Source organism: Tamandua tetradactyla, chromosome 6 (assembly GCF_023851605.1).
Source record: "Tamandua tetradactyla isolate mTamTet1 chromosome 6, mTamTet1.pri, whole genome shotgun sequence".
NCBI classification, from domain to species: Eukaryota; Metazoa; Chordata; class Mammalia; order Pilosa; family Myrmecophagidae; genus Tamandua; species Tamandua tetradactyla.
This window is the reverse complement of record NC_135332.1, coordinates 40043880-40060353: the sequence shown is the minus strand read 5'-3', so window position 1 is coordinate 40060353 and position 16474 is coordinate 40043880. Positions and strand designations below refer to the sequence as shown.

At 34.9% G+C, this 16474-nt stretch overlaps 1 protein-coding gene across 12 annotated transcripts in view; it reads left to right on the top strand.

Annotated features, from left to right (window-relative positions):
* Window positions 1-16474, top strand: part of TRIM37 (tripartite motif containing 37) — a 371934-nt gene that overhangs the window by 283192 nt on the left and 72268 nt on the right. For 11 of the 12 annotated variants that reach the window (XM_077164953.1, XM_077164956.1, XM_077164952.1 and 8 more), the window contains one exon: window positions 2597-2709. In XM_077164953.1, the coding sequence (XP_077021068.1) occupies window positions 2597-2709 (113 nt within the window). Of the gene's footprint in view, window positions 1-2596; window positions 2710-5559; window positions 10796-16474 lie in introns of those variants that run through there. The other variant, XM_077164957.1, reaches the window with a different exon arrangement.

Below are 16474 nucleotides of genomic sequence, written 5' to 3'. Positions count from 1 at the left end.
ATAATTCTACAGTGGCCTCTAAGTGTTCAAGTGAAAGAAGGTGTTGCAGATCTCTCACTTTAAATTTAAAGCTATAAGTGATGAAGCCCAGTGAGTAATGCATGTCAAAAACCCAGATAGGCCAAAAGCTAGGCCTCTTGTGCCAAACAACCAAGTGAATGCAAAGAAAAAGTTCTTGAAGGAAATTAAAAGTGCTATTCCAGTGAACACCTTAATGATAAGAAAGCAAAACAGCCTTCTTGCTGATATGTAGAAGGTTTTAGTGGTCTGGAGAGATGCTCAAACCAATGAGAACATTCCGTTAGATCAAAGCTGAAAGCAGAGTAAGGCCTTAACTGTCTTCAGATCTGTAAAAGCTGAGAGAAACAAGGAAACTGCAGGAGAAGTTTGAAGCTACTAGAGGTTGGTTCATGAGGTTTAAGGAAAGAAATAATCTTTATAACATCAAAGTGCAAAGTGAAAGCAAGTGCTAATGTAGAAGCTGCAGCAAGTTAACCAGAAGATGCAACTGAGACAAGTGATGAAGCTGGCTGTGCCAAACAATAGATATGCAGTATAGATAAAAGAGCCTTCTATTGGAAGAAGATGCTATCTAGGATTTCATAGCTAAAGAGGAGAAGTCAATGCCTGGCTTCAGAGCATCAAAAGACAACAGACTGACTCTCTTGTCAGAAGTTAATGCAACTGGTGCCTTGAAGTTGATGCCAGTGTTAATTTACCATTCTGAAAATCCTGGGGCTCTTAAGAATGGGGCTAAATCTGTTCTGGCTCTATACATGGAAAAATGAAAGCCTGCGTGACAGCACAACTGTTTGCAACATGGTTTATTGCATATTTTAAGCCCGCTGTTAAGACCTACTGCTCATAAAACAAGACTCCTTTCAAAATGTTACTGCACCTGGTAATGTGCACCTGGTCCCCCAATAGTTGTGATGGAGATATACCATGAGATAAATGTTGTTTTCATGCAGATGTGGTAGACATAGTAAGAGAGCTGGAATTGGAAATATAACCTGAAGATGTGACTGAATTGCTGTAATCTCATGATAGAACTTGAATGGATCAGGACTTGCTTCTTATGGTAAAACAAGGAAAGTGGTTTCTTGTGATGGAATTTACTCCTGGTGAAGATGCTGTGAACAGTGTTGAAATGACAAGAATTTAGAATATTTCATAATCTTAGTTAATATAGCACTGGCAGGGTTTGAGAGGATTGACTCCAATTTTGAAAAAAGTGCTATTGTAGTTTAAAGGCTATCAAAAAGCATCACATGCTACAGATAAATCTTTTGTAAAAGGAAATGTCAGTTCATGTGCTAAGCTTCACTGCTGTCTTATTTTAAGAAATTGCCACAGCAGTCAGCAATATTGAGGCAAAACCTTTCACCAGCAAAAAATGACTTGCTTAAGGCCGAGATGATACTTATCATTTCTTAGTATTATGGCATTATTTTAATTAAGATATGTACATTGTTTTTTAGACATAATGCTATTGCACTCTTAATAGCCTCCAGTATAGTGTAAACATAACTTTTATATGCTCTGGGAAACCTAAACAGTCTCATGACTCACTTTCTTGCCGTATTCACTTTATGTTGTGATCTGGAACTTGAACTCACAGTATCTCCCAGATATGCCTGTAACTGGCATTTTCTAAAGTATGGTACTTAATACCTTTATATCTCTCCTAGGAAGCAGAAACTGAAATCTCAGCCATGTTAACTAAACTTGCATCCAGTCAAAAGATAGAGCTAATTGTAAAATATATTGTTTATGGATGTGCTGTGTGAGGCATTGATACCCATCAGCCAATCTATTTGTGGCTATAAATATATTTCCAAATTTATATAATGGAATAATTCTACCTTGGAGACTTTTAAAAGAAACTTGAATTAAACTTAAAGTAATGTCTTCTGGAGATTCTCATTCTGTAGGTATTGGGTTGGGATTCCTTGTAAACTGTATTTTTAACAGGAGCCCTGAGTGATTCCTATCATTTGGCAAATTTGGAGACACTGGTTGAGGACATATTTTCTTCAGTATTTAAGTGATAACTGTTTCCTGATTTTTAATGTGTGTGTGTATGTTTATGTAATTTTTGTTAAGCCTTTGTTTTAAAATATAAAAATGTATATTTAAATGCTTTTAGGAAAAAAATACTTTTAGGAACTCAAATTATCGATAAATACTTTAATAAACAAAAACAGCTTCCCTTATTAATGAGAACATATTAGAGCTTCAATTTATTTTGATTTTTAATTGAAATTTTTATTGAGATAGCTATAGATTCACATACGGTTATAAGAAATAATACAGAGAGATGTCATGTACTCTGTACTCATTTTTCTCCAGTGGTGACATTTTACAAAACTGTTATAATATCACAACCAGGATATTAATATTCATACAATTCCTCATTTCATAACCTTTCATTATGAGTCTTCTAGTGATTTTTTTAAAGTGCAATTTGAAAATTAATATTAAAACACACACCAGTTCCAAATATCCTACTTAGTTTCATGCTCACTTTAAGACGAGAAAAATATTTCACCAAATAATTATGCAAAAATATCAGGTTGTTTTCTTCCTCTTGTAGGCCTAAAGGAGGTTGTCTGGATGGAATGCAAATGACTGATTTGGAAAATAATTCTGAAACTGGGGAGTTGCAACCTGTATTACCCGAAGGAGCTTCAGCTGCCCCTGAAGAAGGTAAAGTCAAATTGAGTAGAGGAAAGGGAATATACTTAACTTTTTTTTCTTGGTGATGGTGGTAGGAATGAATGAATGGGTTAATAAAAATGTTTTTGCTACATCATTTGTTGTCAGACGCACTTGATCTGAACACGGCAATCGTTGTACCACTGAGTTTGATTGACTAGGACATTAGCACAAAGGCAGAGGCAAAATGGATAATTGTTCACATAAAAGGTCATGTCAAAAATAAATAAATAAAAAATTTTAAAAAGTGTCATAATAGAAGAGGTATTTGTAGGGGGGCGAAATCTGTTCGTAATTCATCTTCTCATTGATTAAATGTGTTATTTCACCTTTATAATTATTAGGCTAGATTTTTGCTAGATATACAAAGATGTATTATGCTTACAGGCCCCAAATAGCTAATTAAAATACTACGTGTTAAGTAGTTCATCTCTTAGTCTTAATTAATGTCTGTAGATTGCTTTATTTTCTTATGGAAACATTCCAAGTTTTAAATGCTTTAAAATCCCCGTGACAGTTCACTCTCTCAAGTATATACTTTTTAGTATTTTTCTACATATTCTTGCAAGATCTTTTTTTTCCTGTAACACAGCAGTAACAATTTTTAACAGACATTTAACACTAAATATTTCAGTAACACCAATTAATAACTATACTGGACACAAATTAACAATTAAAAATGCATTAAACACTATACCTAAGAAACACACCAGTTAACAATTAAACAGACAGACTTAATTTCTTTAAATATCAAATAGTTGTTGAATGACTTATTTTCCAGAAGTATACTCAACCGACAAAGTTCTGTTTCAGGGAAGGGTCTTACACTCTATTTAGACAGACACGGTTCAAGGTCTTGAAGCCCATATAGACACACACAGGTTGAACCCCATGCAGAATGGTACCCAGAAGACAAAAAGGTGTAGAGGTCAGAACAAGAAGGATTGTTCTGGAAGCAGGACCCAGGGCTTCAAGCCCAGATCAACTACCATACTAACTTCCTGATCACCTTTTTTTTTTTTTTTTTTTAACTTTTTTAGTTGTATAATATAACATATATGCAAAGCAAAGAAATAGAAAAAGCAGTAGTTTTTCGAAGCACTCTTCAAAAAGTGGATAGATCCCAGAGTTTGTCATGGGCTACCATATGATCCTCTCATATTTTTCCTTTTAACTGCTCCAGAATAGAGGAGGCTAGAGGGCTTAAATACTTTTTTATCATCACAATTCACTTTTTTCCTTCTTTTTTTTGTGAACAATAACATATATATATATAAAAGCTATGAATTTCCAAGCACAGTACCACAATTAGTTGTAGAACATATTTCAGACTTTGACATGGGTTTCAATTTAAACAATTTTAGGTTTTTACTTCTAGCTGCTCTAAAATACTGGAGACTAAAAGATATCACTTTAATGATTCAACATTCATATTCATTTGTTAAGTCCTGTCTTCCATGTATAATTCCACCATCACCTTTGATCTTTCTATACCTCTAATTAGGGTTGTTTGGGCTATGGCAATTCTAAATTTTTTATATTGGAAGGGTCTGTCACTAATATGGGGTAGGGAGATGGAACTATCTGATGTTCTGGAGAGGCTGGGCTAGGTTTCAGACTTTTCTGGACCAGGGATCCATCTGGAGGTTGTAGATTTCTGGAAAGTTACTTTAGTGCGTGGAACCCTTGTGGAGTCTTATATATTGCCCTAGGTGTTTTTAAGATTGACTGGAATGGTCCTGGGTGGGGTTTGGCAGGTTATGATAGGTAGCAAGATCTACCTGAAGCTTACATAAAAGCAACCTCCAGAGTAGCCTCTCTACTGAATTTGAACTCTGCAGCTGATACTTTATTAATTACACTTCTTTTCCCCCATTTGGTCAGGATGTAATTGTTAATCTCATGGTGCCAGGTCTGGATTCATCCCTGGGAGTCCTCTCCCGCGTCGCCAGGGAGACTTTCACCCCTGGATGTCATGTCCCACGTAGTGGGGAGGGCAATAATTTCACTTGCAGAGTTGGGCTTAGAGAGACTGGGGCCACATCTGAGCAACAACAGAGGTCCTCCAGAAGTAACTCTGAGGCATGCCTATAGTAGTCTAAGCTTCTGTGCTACCTACATAAGCTTCACAAGAGTAAGCCTCATGATCGAGGGCATGGCCTGTTGATTTGAATGTCCCTAAAGTCTGATACAGTATCAGGGGATTCCCTGATGGTAAGATTTAATAGTTCCATATTCTTTCTCCCCTTCCTCAGGGAACTTTGCCAATACTTTTTGATTATCTGGTTAATATACTGTAAGATGTTTCCAGAATTACAATAATCTATACAGGATTAAAGGACCTCTTTCTCATTTTGTGCTCCCTGTATTTCAGTTGTTCGAATGAACTATACAGATAGGTTGAATTAATTATGCACTACAGAAAATTTCAGTTCCAGATCAAATTAACCTTTCTTTCATTGGTCTCAAAGAGTGTATGTGTTTCTTAAATATAGACACTGTCTTCCTTACCCCTATGTTTTGGATTAGTTTAGCCCCAACCTGTTTGGCTTTGTTCTTATCTCTAAATATGTGTTATATATATAAAACAGCCCCTCAAATCCAGAAGTAATAATCACCACTCCAGACTTAATGTGTCTTCTCCAAAAGCTTACAGTCTAGGCCCCCCCCCCCTTTTTTAAAATCTAAAATCCTAGGAGATATTTTTCTAATTTGGGTTAACAGAAGGTGCTTGAAACAGGCTGTGTGTGTAGCCCTTGCTGTGTGTCCTTTATATTTTAGCAGAAAAGAATATTAACTTTCTTAGTGGTATTTGACATTGAACTTTTTTTCATTTCTTAGTGAAACTCTGCCGCCTTCCACCACTACACTTATTTGAATTTCAACAATGGATGATGTGTAGCTCAAAGTACATATATAGGTATCAACATTTATATCTGATTGTCCTGTGTAAAAGTGTGTGGGTGGTGGCATTTTTCAGCTTTTTCAATTAAAGAACACATTTGGTCTTCCCTCTCATTTGGTGCTCCTCTAGTTGGCAGTAGAAGAGATTAAATACAAAGTATTTTAAAAGAGAATTGGTTGTTAAAACATTAAGAAGGAGATTTTATGATTGATGTTCTTTATGCAGAGGACATATGGGGAATGTATAAACTTCTGTGTGTTTGTAATTCTTTTTATGAATTTTAATACCTTAAGTTCTTATAGATATGCTAAATTTATAGGCTTGTTTCGTTTGTCCAGGATTAACAAATGCTTCTTGATGTTGCATTTGATGTAATTCCAGAACCTGCTGTTTAGTTCAGGGTTTTTCTCCCTCAATCCCATTGACCTTTTTGGCCAGATGATTTTTATTTGGGATGAGTAGGTGGCTGTCATATGCATTGTACATTATTTAGCAGCATCCTTGGTCTCTACCCCCAGATGCTGGTAGTAACCAAATTGTAAACCAAAAATGTCTCCAGACGTTGCCAAATGCCCCTTTGGAGGCAAAATCACCCCAAGTGGAGAACCACCTGTCAGGTTGAATGACTTCTTGAGAATTACTGCCAGAGTGGGCCTCTTAATAATGGGTAGAAATTGTAATTCTCAAATATGCTTGATATGTGTGTTTGTGGGAGCGTAGTGGGGCAGGGGTAGAAATTCGAAACCGCTGGTCAGGTATTGTAGAGACTAGTTAATAGCTACTCATTCTGTAGAGTAATGAGTGCTGTGACAGGTGTTAAGGGGAGCTCAAAACAAAGGTACTTGATAATAAAAATAATAAGTAATATTTATTAATACCTTACTATGTTCCAGAGACCATCAGACTTTACCAAAAATATCTTGTTCTCAAAGTAGCCCCTGCATGGTATTTTCTTTTATTTTCCCAGTTTTACAGATGAGTAAAGAGATAATTAGAGACCGTTTTATTAAAATTCCTACTCTAGTTGCATTGTGGAGAATGGATTTTAGGAGGTGGGGATGGGATACAGAACTGGAAGCAGGGAAACTGGTAAGAAGCATGTTAAATGACTTCTTTCCAGCCTCCAACTTCTAGATATAGATATGTAAATCTATATCTAAATCTAGATATAAATAGAGATAAAAATCTATTTACATGCATTTTTATATGTAAATAGTTGGTTAGCCTGAAAAAAACAAAACAAAAACTTTTTATATCAGATTCATTTCTTATTTAAAGCTAGTTAGAGTTTATCTTATATTGGAGAAAGGCATTTTTTTGGCCACATTTAGGATCAGCGGTGCACTTTCAATCTGGAAATACTCAGGTGGGACTTAGCACTATGTGGTTAGTGTTTGTAACACATTTTATATAAGTAGTGTTTTGGTGATATAAAGCACCTACAAGTCAATAAGAAAGTTGTTGTAAAAATGCAAATCACCAGTGCCTGGGAAGTACACCTTGTGGTTTGTTGGTCTCTAAATACCTCTTTTTATTGTTAGAGTCCCACAATAGAACGTGAGAAGTCTAACTTATGAGGCCAGAAGAAGGGAATACAATAGATAAAAGGAGCTCTGGGCCTCTTGGAATCTTACTTGTTTCTAAGAGTCAGATGGAACTTTACTCACTGTTGTATATATTATTCTATCATCATTAGAAAAAACAAGTGTCTTTATTCAAGTAGAGTATATACATAGAGAAAATTTTCTGTCACTTCACTGTGAATTTCTCTTCTGAGGAGAAAGCTGTCTTTCTATTGTCTGGGCTGTTGAGAGCTGAAAACTGGGAGTACTAAAGTTGTCTCTGTTGCTCTTGAGCATCAATAAAACGTGACCTTTGTCTTAGAAATGATGGTTATCAACAGGCCTGTTTCTTTCTCATTGGGACCATAGAGGACAATTTTGTGTAAATTAGTCTTCTGTTTTAATATCCTGATGCTGAAAATTTGTCTTTTTTTAATCTTTCAATTGATAACCTTAAAATCTCCTATAGGTGGAGATTTCTTGTTATGTCTAAAACTGGAGACTGTGCTCTGACGGAGTTACCTGCACAGATATCCCTTTTGATTAAGTCAGGTGCACTCAAAACACCCATCTCAGGGAAAAGCTGTGGCACGTCTATTATAAACCTTTTGTGCTGGAAATCTATTTAAGAGAAATGGTAACTCTAATGGCTTGTAATTGTTGATCTCTTTCGTGGTATTAAGAAGCTTTTAATATATGTTAGAAAAATGCAGTCAACTCGCTTACACAATAAGAAAAGTTTATTCTCTTGCATAGCAAGAAATATCTCCATAACAAGAAGTCTTACCTAACTGTTATAGAGCAGTTTCAGGGTTGCAAAATTTAGACTGTAAGTACCATCAAGAGCTCAAGGTTTTTTCCATCTTTTCTCTTCTAACCTCTATGAGTTGTCTTAGATCCCCTCATGGTAGTAGAGTGATTGCTGCAAGCTTCTTGGAATGGGGGAGGATTATTTCATCCTATATAACTGTATTCATCATTAAGGAGAGCCCTTCCCTTAAAGCACCCCAACAACTCCCTAATTTCCCCTTATATCTCATTTGTCAGAATCTATCATACTTGGGCATAGTCCAGTCATTTGGTACTCCTTCCCTCCCTCTCACCACCAGTCCCATGTGAAAGAGGGAAGATATCTGAATAATGTTGAGCTTCTTTTAAATTTTTTATTGTGAAAAATAACATATATATGAAAAAACAATACATTTCAATGCACACCACAACAATTAGTTATAGAAAGATTTCAGATTTCAGAGTTCTGTATGAGGTTCTTTTAGAAAGGAGGAAGGCAAATCGATGGGCAGGTAGATAGGATAAAAAGTATCTGCTATACCAAATTAATTTAGTCTTTGCTATATTTTTTCAAGTATCTGAAATTTCAGCACTCAACAAGAGGTCGTTATAATTCAGAAGTTAACTTTGGACTATACTGAGCATGTAATGGTTGCTCAAAATATGTGGTAGGTGATTGCTGTAGAAATAGCCTATTTTTTAACTGCAGTTTTTTTCACATTAACATTTCAAAGAATCTTATAATTGCCATTAGTAACAGTTATGTAAAACCTTTTGACATCATGTGAGATCAAGAAAGCTGTGTTTTCAAACTTCTTAGAGTCAGTGAAGTATGGTAGTTTTTACTTGAGTCCTTTAACTGTCATTTAATGCAGTGGGTAGACATTGCAGTAAATGAGGGAAGGCACAGCACATGTCTTGTGGCCTGCTGCTACAGCCGTAGTGAAAAAAAAAAAAACAAAACTGTTGTGTTCTACTCCCTCTCACCTGTTGATGGAAATGGGTAGTGGACCTGTTAAACCAGTAGGTAAACTATCATTATTAAGCCAGAGGACAAGAGACCAGTTTGTCTCTCATTATATTCATAATGCTTGGAAACTTCCAGTCCTTTTTGATGTTTCTTGGGAAATGTGTTTTCCTGAATCCAGAGAAAAATTAGTTGAAAAATCAAAAAAATGAGAGAAATTATTATAATTCAAAAATGAATTATTAATTAATCTTAACAATAAGCATGAAAACTTTACTGGTTTGAAGGAATCTACTTAAGTCAAGTAAAAACTGTAAATGTTAATACCTGAAGTAACATTATTAACAGGAGCATCTTGGAGAGAAATGATCATAATCAAATCAGTCAGACCTTCTTTTATCTCATAAGTGAGTGATTGTTACCCTGTCTGCTACTAAGTAAATATTGATGAGTGTATGCATATACCTCATACAGATACTATGAGTGGTATTCCAGGAGATAAGCTTTGGAAGCAAAATAAGCCCTCAAATTGGCAACTCTACAGTACTATAAACCTTGCTAAGACTTCTGAATGTTAAATTATTTGAGTACTCACCCAATAATGTTCACAGCCATTTTTCAGCAGTTTAGTATGCATTCTATAGTATAGTTCTTTTAAAAGACGGATAATTAAACAATTTTTAAAGGGTATTTATATAATGAATAAAGGGTTTGAAAGATGATGAAAATATTTAAAGTATAACTTACAATTTGAGGTAATTCGTTAGAATTTCATTTCCTAATTTCTGCATCACAAAGATTAATACCTCTTACGATTCACAAAAACTGGTACCAAGAAGTCAAATTTATGCCTACAATTTCAAAAACTCAACATAATTTGTGTTTCAGCAACAATCCCATGAAAAGCCACAAGGTGGGGATAATCCTTCCTAGAAGTAGCTGGTTTTGTTCTCTGTAAATGAATACTGTTGCTCTTTACTTTTTTAGAGCAGGAATGTTTTTTTTTTCTTTGCTGAAGATGAAGATGATCTCACAAATGTCCATAACATCCAGTTTATGATAGAATAAAAACCTTTGCAGATAAGTAATTTGGGCAGGTACTTTTTTTTTGCCTTAAAACAAGACAAATACTAATGCACAAATTAAATAATCAATTCTGAATTTTGGCAGACATCATGGTCATTGTATTTGATACCCCTTGTTTGTCATTTACATAAAGATAAATGTCATTCTGTATATTTTTTGTATTTTATGTATTTTGTTAGAGGACTGTCCTCTGAAATTAAATTAGAACCAAGACACACCCCCCCATTCCACCTCCTTTCTGTGGTTTCTTTCAGTTTTGTGTTTTATGTTATAAGGGAGAAATCGCCCAAAGATATTTGTTGAAAAAATTTGTAATTACAACTGAAAACTATAATTAGCAAAATAAATAAATTTTGCAAAGTTATTTTGGGGGGTTGTTTTCTTATGCCTGCTAACAAGTTAGTTTGGTTTAAAGACTGTTGTTACTGAACCTCTATACTGGAAATATCATAGAATCATTTCCACAGGGCACTCAGAGGTAGGCTGAGAATGTTCTAGTTTCATAAGCATATACAGTAGAAGCTCTTCTTAACAAGTCTCCACTTAACTGACTTGCTGGATTAAGTGGTGTTCTCTATACCCTATTAAAAATGACCAGGACCCAGAGAACCCTGATGGGTAGTAGGACATGCTAGTGGACCTTGGTGCTACCAGTCCTTCCAGTGGAGTAGTGCTGTTTGTTTCCAGACACACCATTGATTACTTGTTATTCAAGTTAGATAATTTAATTAAATATTATATTAGTCAGTGAAATGAATGTAGAATTATTTCTATAAAACTTAGATTGAATATTTGGGAAAAGCTTGATAAAATGAGTTGCTAAGGAGAAACTTTGAAAATAATAATCCAAGAAGGGAGAACATGTGCTCTCAGATTTGAGGGTGAGGGGTGGGGGACCAAGAAAGAATAAAGTAGACACCTGCAGCAGGTATAGTTGTAACTCACATATTGCCACATTTTGTTATTGGCAACTTAACAAATTCTGGAGTTGTTAAAAATATATTGTTCAGAATGGATGGATTTCAGTTATTCAGTGTTTTTCTGGATAAATTTATACCATCTTTAAAGAAATGCTTAAAGAAAAAAATTTACTTGGAAAAAAAAGCCATCTTCTTTCTAGATATAATGGGCAAATTTGGGTTATGTAAGGAGCAGTAAGGAAGAAACATGCCCTTAACAAAGGATACATCTTTTAGGTTTTTTGTTTTTTGTTTTTTTATTAATTAACGGAAAAAAAGAAATTAACCCAACATTTAGAAATCATACCATTCTACATATGCAATCAGTAATTCTTTTTTTTTAGCCTTTATACTTTTATTCAAACCAAAAATTCACAAAACAATATTTTGAAATTGTTTAGCCATAATCACGTGAAAAGCTGACATACAAAAAGTTTATTATTATATACAATTCCTTATGATTTAAAATTTATGTACATTGTATATTATTGACTTACTGCTGGTTAACAAATTAGGCCAATAATTAACAGCTTAAACAAGCAATAATGATTTACTACCTCTCATGGTTTCTATGGTTCAGAAATTCCCGGGCTTAATTGGACTGTTTGCTCCATGTCTCTTATGAGGTCACAGATAGCTGTTTTCCTGCCTGCAGTCATTTGAAGGTTAAACGAGCCTCCAAGGAGGCTTATCTGCATGACTATTTGTAGGAGGCCTCAATTTCTCTCCCCAAAGCTAACTGAATGTCTTGATGACATGTGAGCTGACTTCCCCAAGAGCAAGTGATCCAAGGGAAGAAGGTGGAAACCACAAAGCCTTTTAGGAACTAGCCTTGAAAGTTATATTCCATAATCTCCACTGTATTCTGTTGATTCCACAAACTAGCCATTATTCAATGAGGGGGTGATCAGGAAACAAGGATCTTTGGAGATTGACTATTCCATAGAGAAACATACAAATCTTAAGTGTGTAATCAGATGCCTTTTGTCCCATGCATACATCCCACATCCCAATAAAAATAGATGATAGTTTAGTCACTCCATGTAATTCAATTCTGTCACTTTTCATTTTCACTTCCAAAACAACCACTTTTCTAATTTTTTACACTATAGATTAGTATTGTTTTTTTTTATTAATTAAAAAAAATTAACTAACACAACATTTAGAAATCATTCCATTCTACATATGCAATCAGTAATTCTTAATATCATCACATAGATGTATGATAATCATTTCTTAGTACATATGCATCGATTTAGAAAAAGAAATAGCAAGACAACAGAAAAAGAAATAAAATGATAATATAGAGAAAAAATAAAAATAAATAAAAAATACAAAAATATATAAGAAAAAAAACAACTATAGCTCAGATGCAGCTTCATTCAGTGTTTTAACATAATTACGTTACAATTAGGTAGTATTGTGCTGTCCTTTTTTTTTTTTTTTAGAAATCATACCATTCTACATATACAATCAGTAATTCTTAACATCATCACATAGATGCATGATCATCGTTTCTTAGTACATTTGCATCGGTTTAGAAGAACTAGCAACACAACAGAAAAAGATATAGAATGTTAATATAGAGAAAAGAAATAAAAGTAAAATAATAATAGTAAAAAAAAAAAACCTATAGCTCAGATGCAGCTTCATTCAGTGTTTTAACATGATTACTTTACAATTAGGTATTATTGTGCTGTCCATTTTTGAGTTTTTGTATCTAGTCCTGTTGCACAGTCTGTATCCCTTCAGCTCCAATTACCCATTATCTTACCCTATTTCTATCTCCTGCTGGACTCTGTTACCAATGACATATTCCAAGTTTATTCTCGAATCTCCATTCACATCAGTGGGACCATACAGTATTTGTCCTTTAGTTTTTGGCTAGACTCACTCAGCATAATGTTCTCTAGGTCCATCCATGTTATTACATGCTTCATAAGTTTATCCTGTCTTAAAGCTGCATAATATTCCATCGTATGTATATACCACAGTTTGTTTAGCCACTCTTCTGTTGATGAACATTTTGACTGTTTCCATCTCTTTGCAATTGTAAATAACGCTGCTATAAACATTGGTGTGCAAATGTCCATTTGTGTCTTTGCCCTTAAGTCCTTTGAGTAGATACCCAGCAATGGTATTGCTGGGTCGTACGGCAATTCTGTATTCAGCTTTTTGAGGAACCGCCAAACTGCCTTCCACAGTGGTTGCACCATTTGACATTCCCACCAACAGTGGATAAGTGTGCCTCTTTCTCCGCATGCTCTCCAGCACTTGTCATTTTCTGTTTTGTTGATAATGGCCATTCTGGTGGGTGTGAGATGATATCTCATTGTGGTTTTGATTTGCATTTCTCTAATGGCCAGGGACATTGAGCATCTCTTCATGTGTCTTTTGGCCATTTGTATTTCACTTCTGGTAGGTGTCTGTTCAAGTCTTTTTCCCATTTTGTAATTGGGTTGGCTGTCTTTTTGTTGTTGAGTTGCACAATCTCTTTATAAGTTCTGGATACTAGACCTTTATCTGATATGTCATTTCCAAATATTGTCTCCCATTGTGTAGGCTGTCTTTCTACTTTCTTGATGAAGTTCTTTGATGCACAAAAGTGTTTAATTTTGAGGAGCTCCCATTTATTTATTTCCTTCTTCAGTGCTCTTGGTTTAGGTTAAAGGTCCTTAAAACCGCCTCCAGTTGTAAGATCCATAAGATATCTCCCAACATTTTCCTCTAACTGTTTTATGGTCTTAGACCATATGGTTTAGATCTTTGATCCATTTTGAGTTAACTTTTGTATAGGGTGTGAGAGATGGGTCTTCTTTCATTCTTTTGCATATGGATATCCAGTTCTCTAGGCACCATTTATTGAAGAGACTGTTCTGTCCCAGGTGAGTTGGCTTGACTGCCTTATCAAAGATCAAATGTCCATAGATGAGAGGGTCTATATCTGAGCACTCTGTTCGATTCCATTGGTCGATATATCTATCTTTATGCCAATACCATGCTGTTTTGACCACTGTGGCTTCATAATATGCCTTAAAGTCAGGCAGCGCGAGACCTCCAGCTTCGTTTTTTTTCAAGATGTTTTTAGCAATTCGGGGCACCCTACCCTTCCAGATAAATTTGCTTATTGGTTTTTCTATTTCTGAAAAGTAAGTTGTTGGGATTTTGATTGGTATTCCATTGAATCTGTAAATCAATTTAGGTAGGATTGACATCTTAACTATATTTAGTCTTCCAATCCATGAACACGGTATGCCCTTCCATCTATTTAGGTCTTCTGTGATTTCTTTTAACAGTTTTTTGTAGTTTTCTTTATATAGGTTTTTTGTCTCTTTAGTTAAATTTATTCCTAGGTATTTTATTCTTTTAGTTGCAATTGTAAATGGGATTCCTTTCTTGATTTCCCCCTCAGCTTGTTCATTACTAGTGTATAGAAATGCTACAGATTTTTGAATGTTGATCTTGTAACCTGCTACTTTGCTGTACTCATTTATTAGCTCTAGTATTTTTGTTGTGGATTTTTCCAGGTTTTCGACGTATAGTATCATATTGTCTGCAAACAGTGATAGTTTTACTTCTTCCTTTCCAATTTTGATGCCTTGTATTTCTTTTTCTTGTCTAATTGCTCTGGCTAGAACCTCCAACACAATGTTGAATAATAGTGGTGATAGTGGACATCCTTGTCTTGTTCCTGATCTTAGGGGGAAAGTTTTCAATTTTTCCGCATTGAGGATGATATTAGCTGTGGGTTTTTCATATATTCCCTCTATCATTTTAAGGAAGTTCCCTTGTATTCCTATCCTTTGAAGTGTTTTCAACAGGAAAGGATGTTGAATCTTGTCAAATGCCTTCTCTGCATCAATTGAGATGATCATGTGATTTTTGTGGTTTGATTTGTTGATATGGTGTATTACATTAATTGATTTTCTTATGTTGAACCATCCTTGCATACCTGGGATGAATCCTACTTGGTCATGATGTATAATTCTTTTAATGTGTTGTTGGATACGATTTGCTAGAATTTTATTGAGGATTTTTGCATCTATATTCATTAGAGAGATTGGTCTGTAGTTTTCTTTTTTTGTAATATCTTTGCCTGGTTTTGGTATGAGGGTGATGTTGGCTTCATAGAATGAATTAGGTAGTTTTCCCTCCACTTCGATTTTTTTGAAGAGTTTGAGGAGAGTTGGTACTAATTCTTTCTGAAATGTTTGATAGAATTCACATGTGAAGCCGTCTGGTCCTGGACTTTTCTTTTTAGGAAGCTTTTGAATGACTGATTGAATTTCTTTACTTGTGATTGGTTTGTTGAGGTCATCTATTTCTTCTTGAGTCAAAGTTGGTTGTTCATGTCTTTCCAGGAACCCGTCCATTTCCTCTAAATTGTTGTATTTATTAGCGTAAAGTTGTTCATAGTATCCTGTTATTACCTCCTTTATTTCTGTGAGGTCAGTAGTTATGTCTCCTCTTCCATTTCTGATCTTATTTATTTGCATCCTCTCTCTTCTTCTTTTTGTCAATCTTGCTAAGGGCCCATCAATCTTATTGATTTTCTCATAGAACGAACTTCTGATCTTATTGATTTTCTCTATTGTTTTCATGTTTTCAATTTCATTTATTTCTGCTCTAATCTTTGTTATTTCTTTCCTTTTGCTTGCTTTGGGATTAGTTTGCTGTTCTTTCTCCAGTTCTTCCAAGTGGACAGTGAATTCCTGCATTTTTGCCTTTTCTTCTTTTCTGATATAGGGAATTAGGGCAATAAATTTCCCTCTTAGCACTGCCTTTGCTGCGTCCCATAAGTTTTGATATGCTGTGTTTTCATTTTCATTCGCCTCGAGATATTTACTAATTTCTCTTGCAATTTCTTCTTTGACCTACTTGTTGTTTAAGAGTGTGTTGTTGAGCCTCCACGTATTTGTGAATTTACTGGCACTCCGCCTATTATTGATTTCCAACTTCAATAGTGTTGTGTATGATTTCAATCTTTTTAAATTTGTTAAGACTTGCTTTGTGACCCAGCATATGGTCTATCTTTGAGAATGATCCATGAGCACTTGAGAAAAAGGTATATCCTGCTGTTGTGGGATGTAATGTCGTATAAATGTCTGTTAAGTCTAACTCATTTATAGTAATATTCAGATTCTCTATTTCTTTATTGATCCTCTGTCTAGATGTTCTGTCCATTGATGAAGTGGTGAATTGAAGTCTCCAACTATTATGGTAGATGTGTCTATTTCCCTTTTCAGTGTTTGCAGTGTATTCCTCATGTATTTTGGGGCATTCTGGTTCGGTGCGTAAATATTTATGATTGTTATGTCTTCTTGTTTAATTGTTCCTTTTATTAGTATATAGTGTCCTTCTTTGTCTCTTTTAACTGTTTTACATTTGAAGTCTAATTTGTTGGATATTAGTATAGCCACTCCTGCTCTTTTCTGGTTGTTATTTGCATGAAATATCTTTTCCCAACCTTTCACTTTCAACCTGTGTT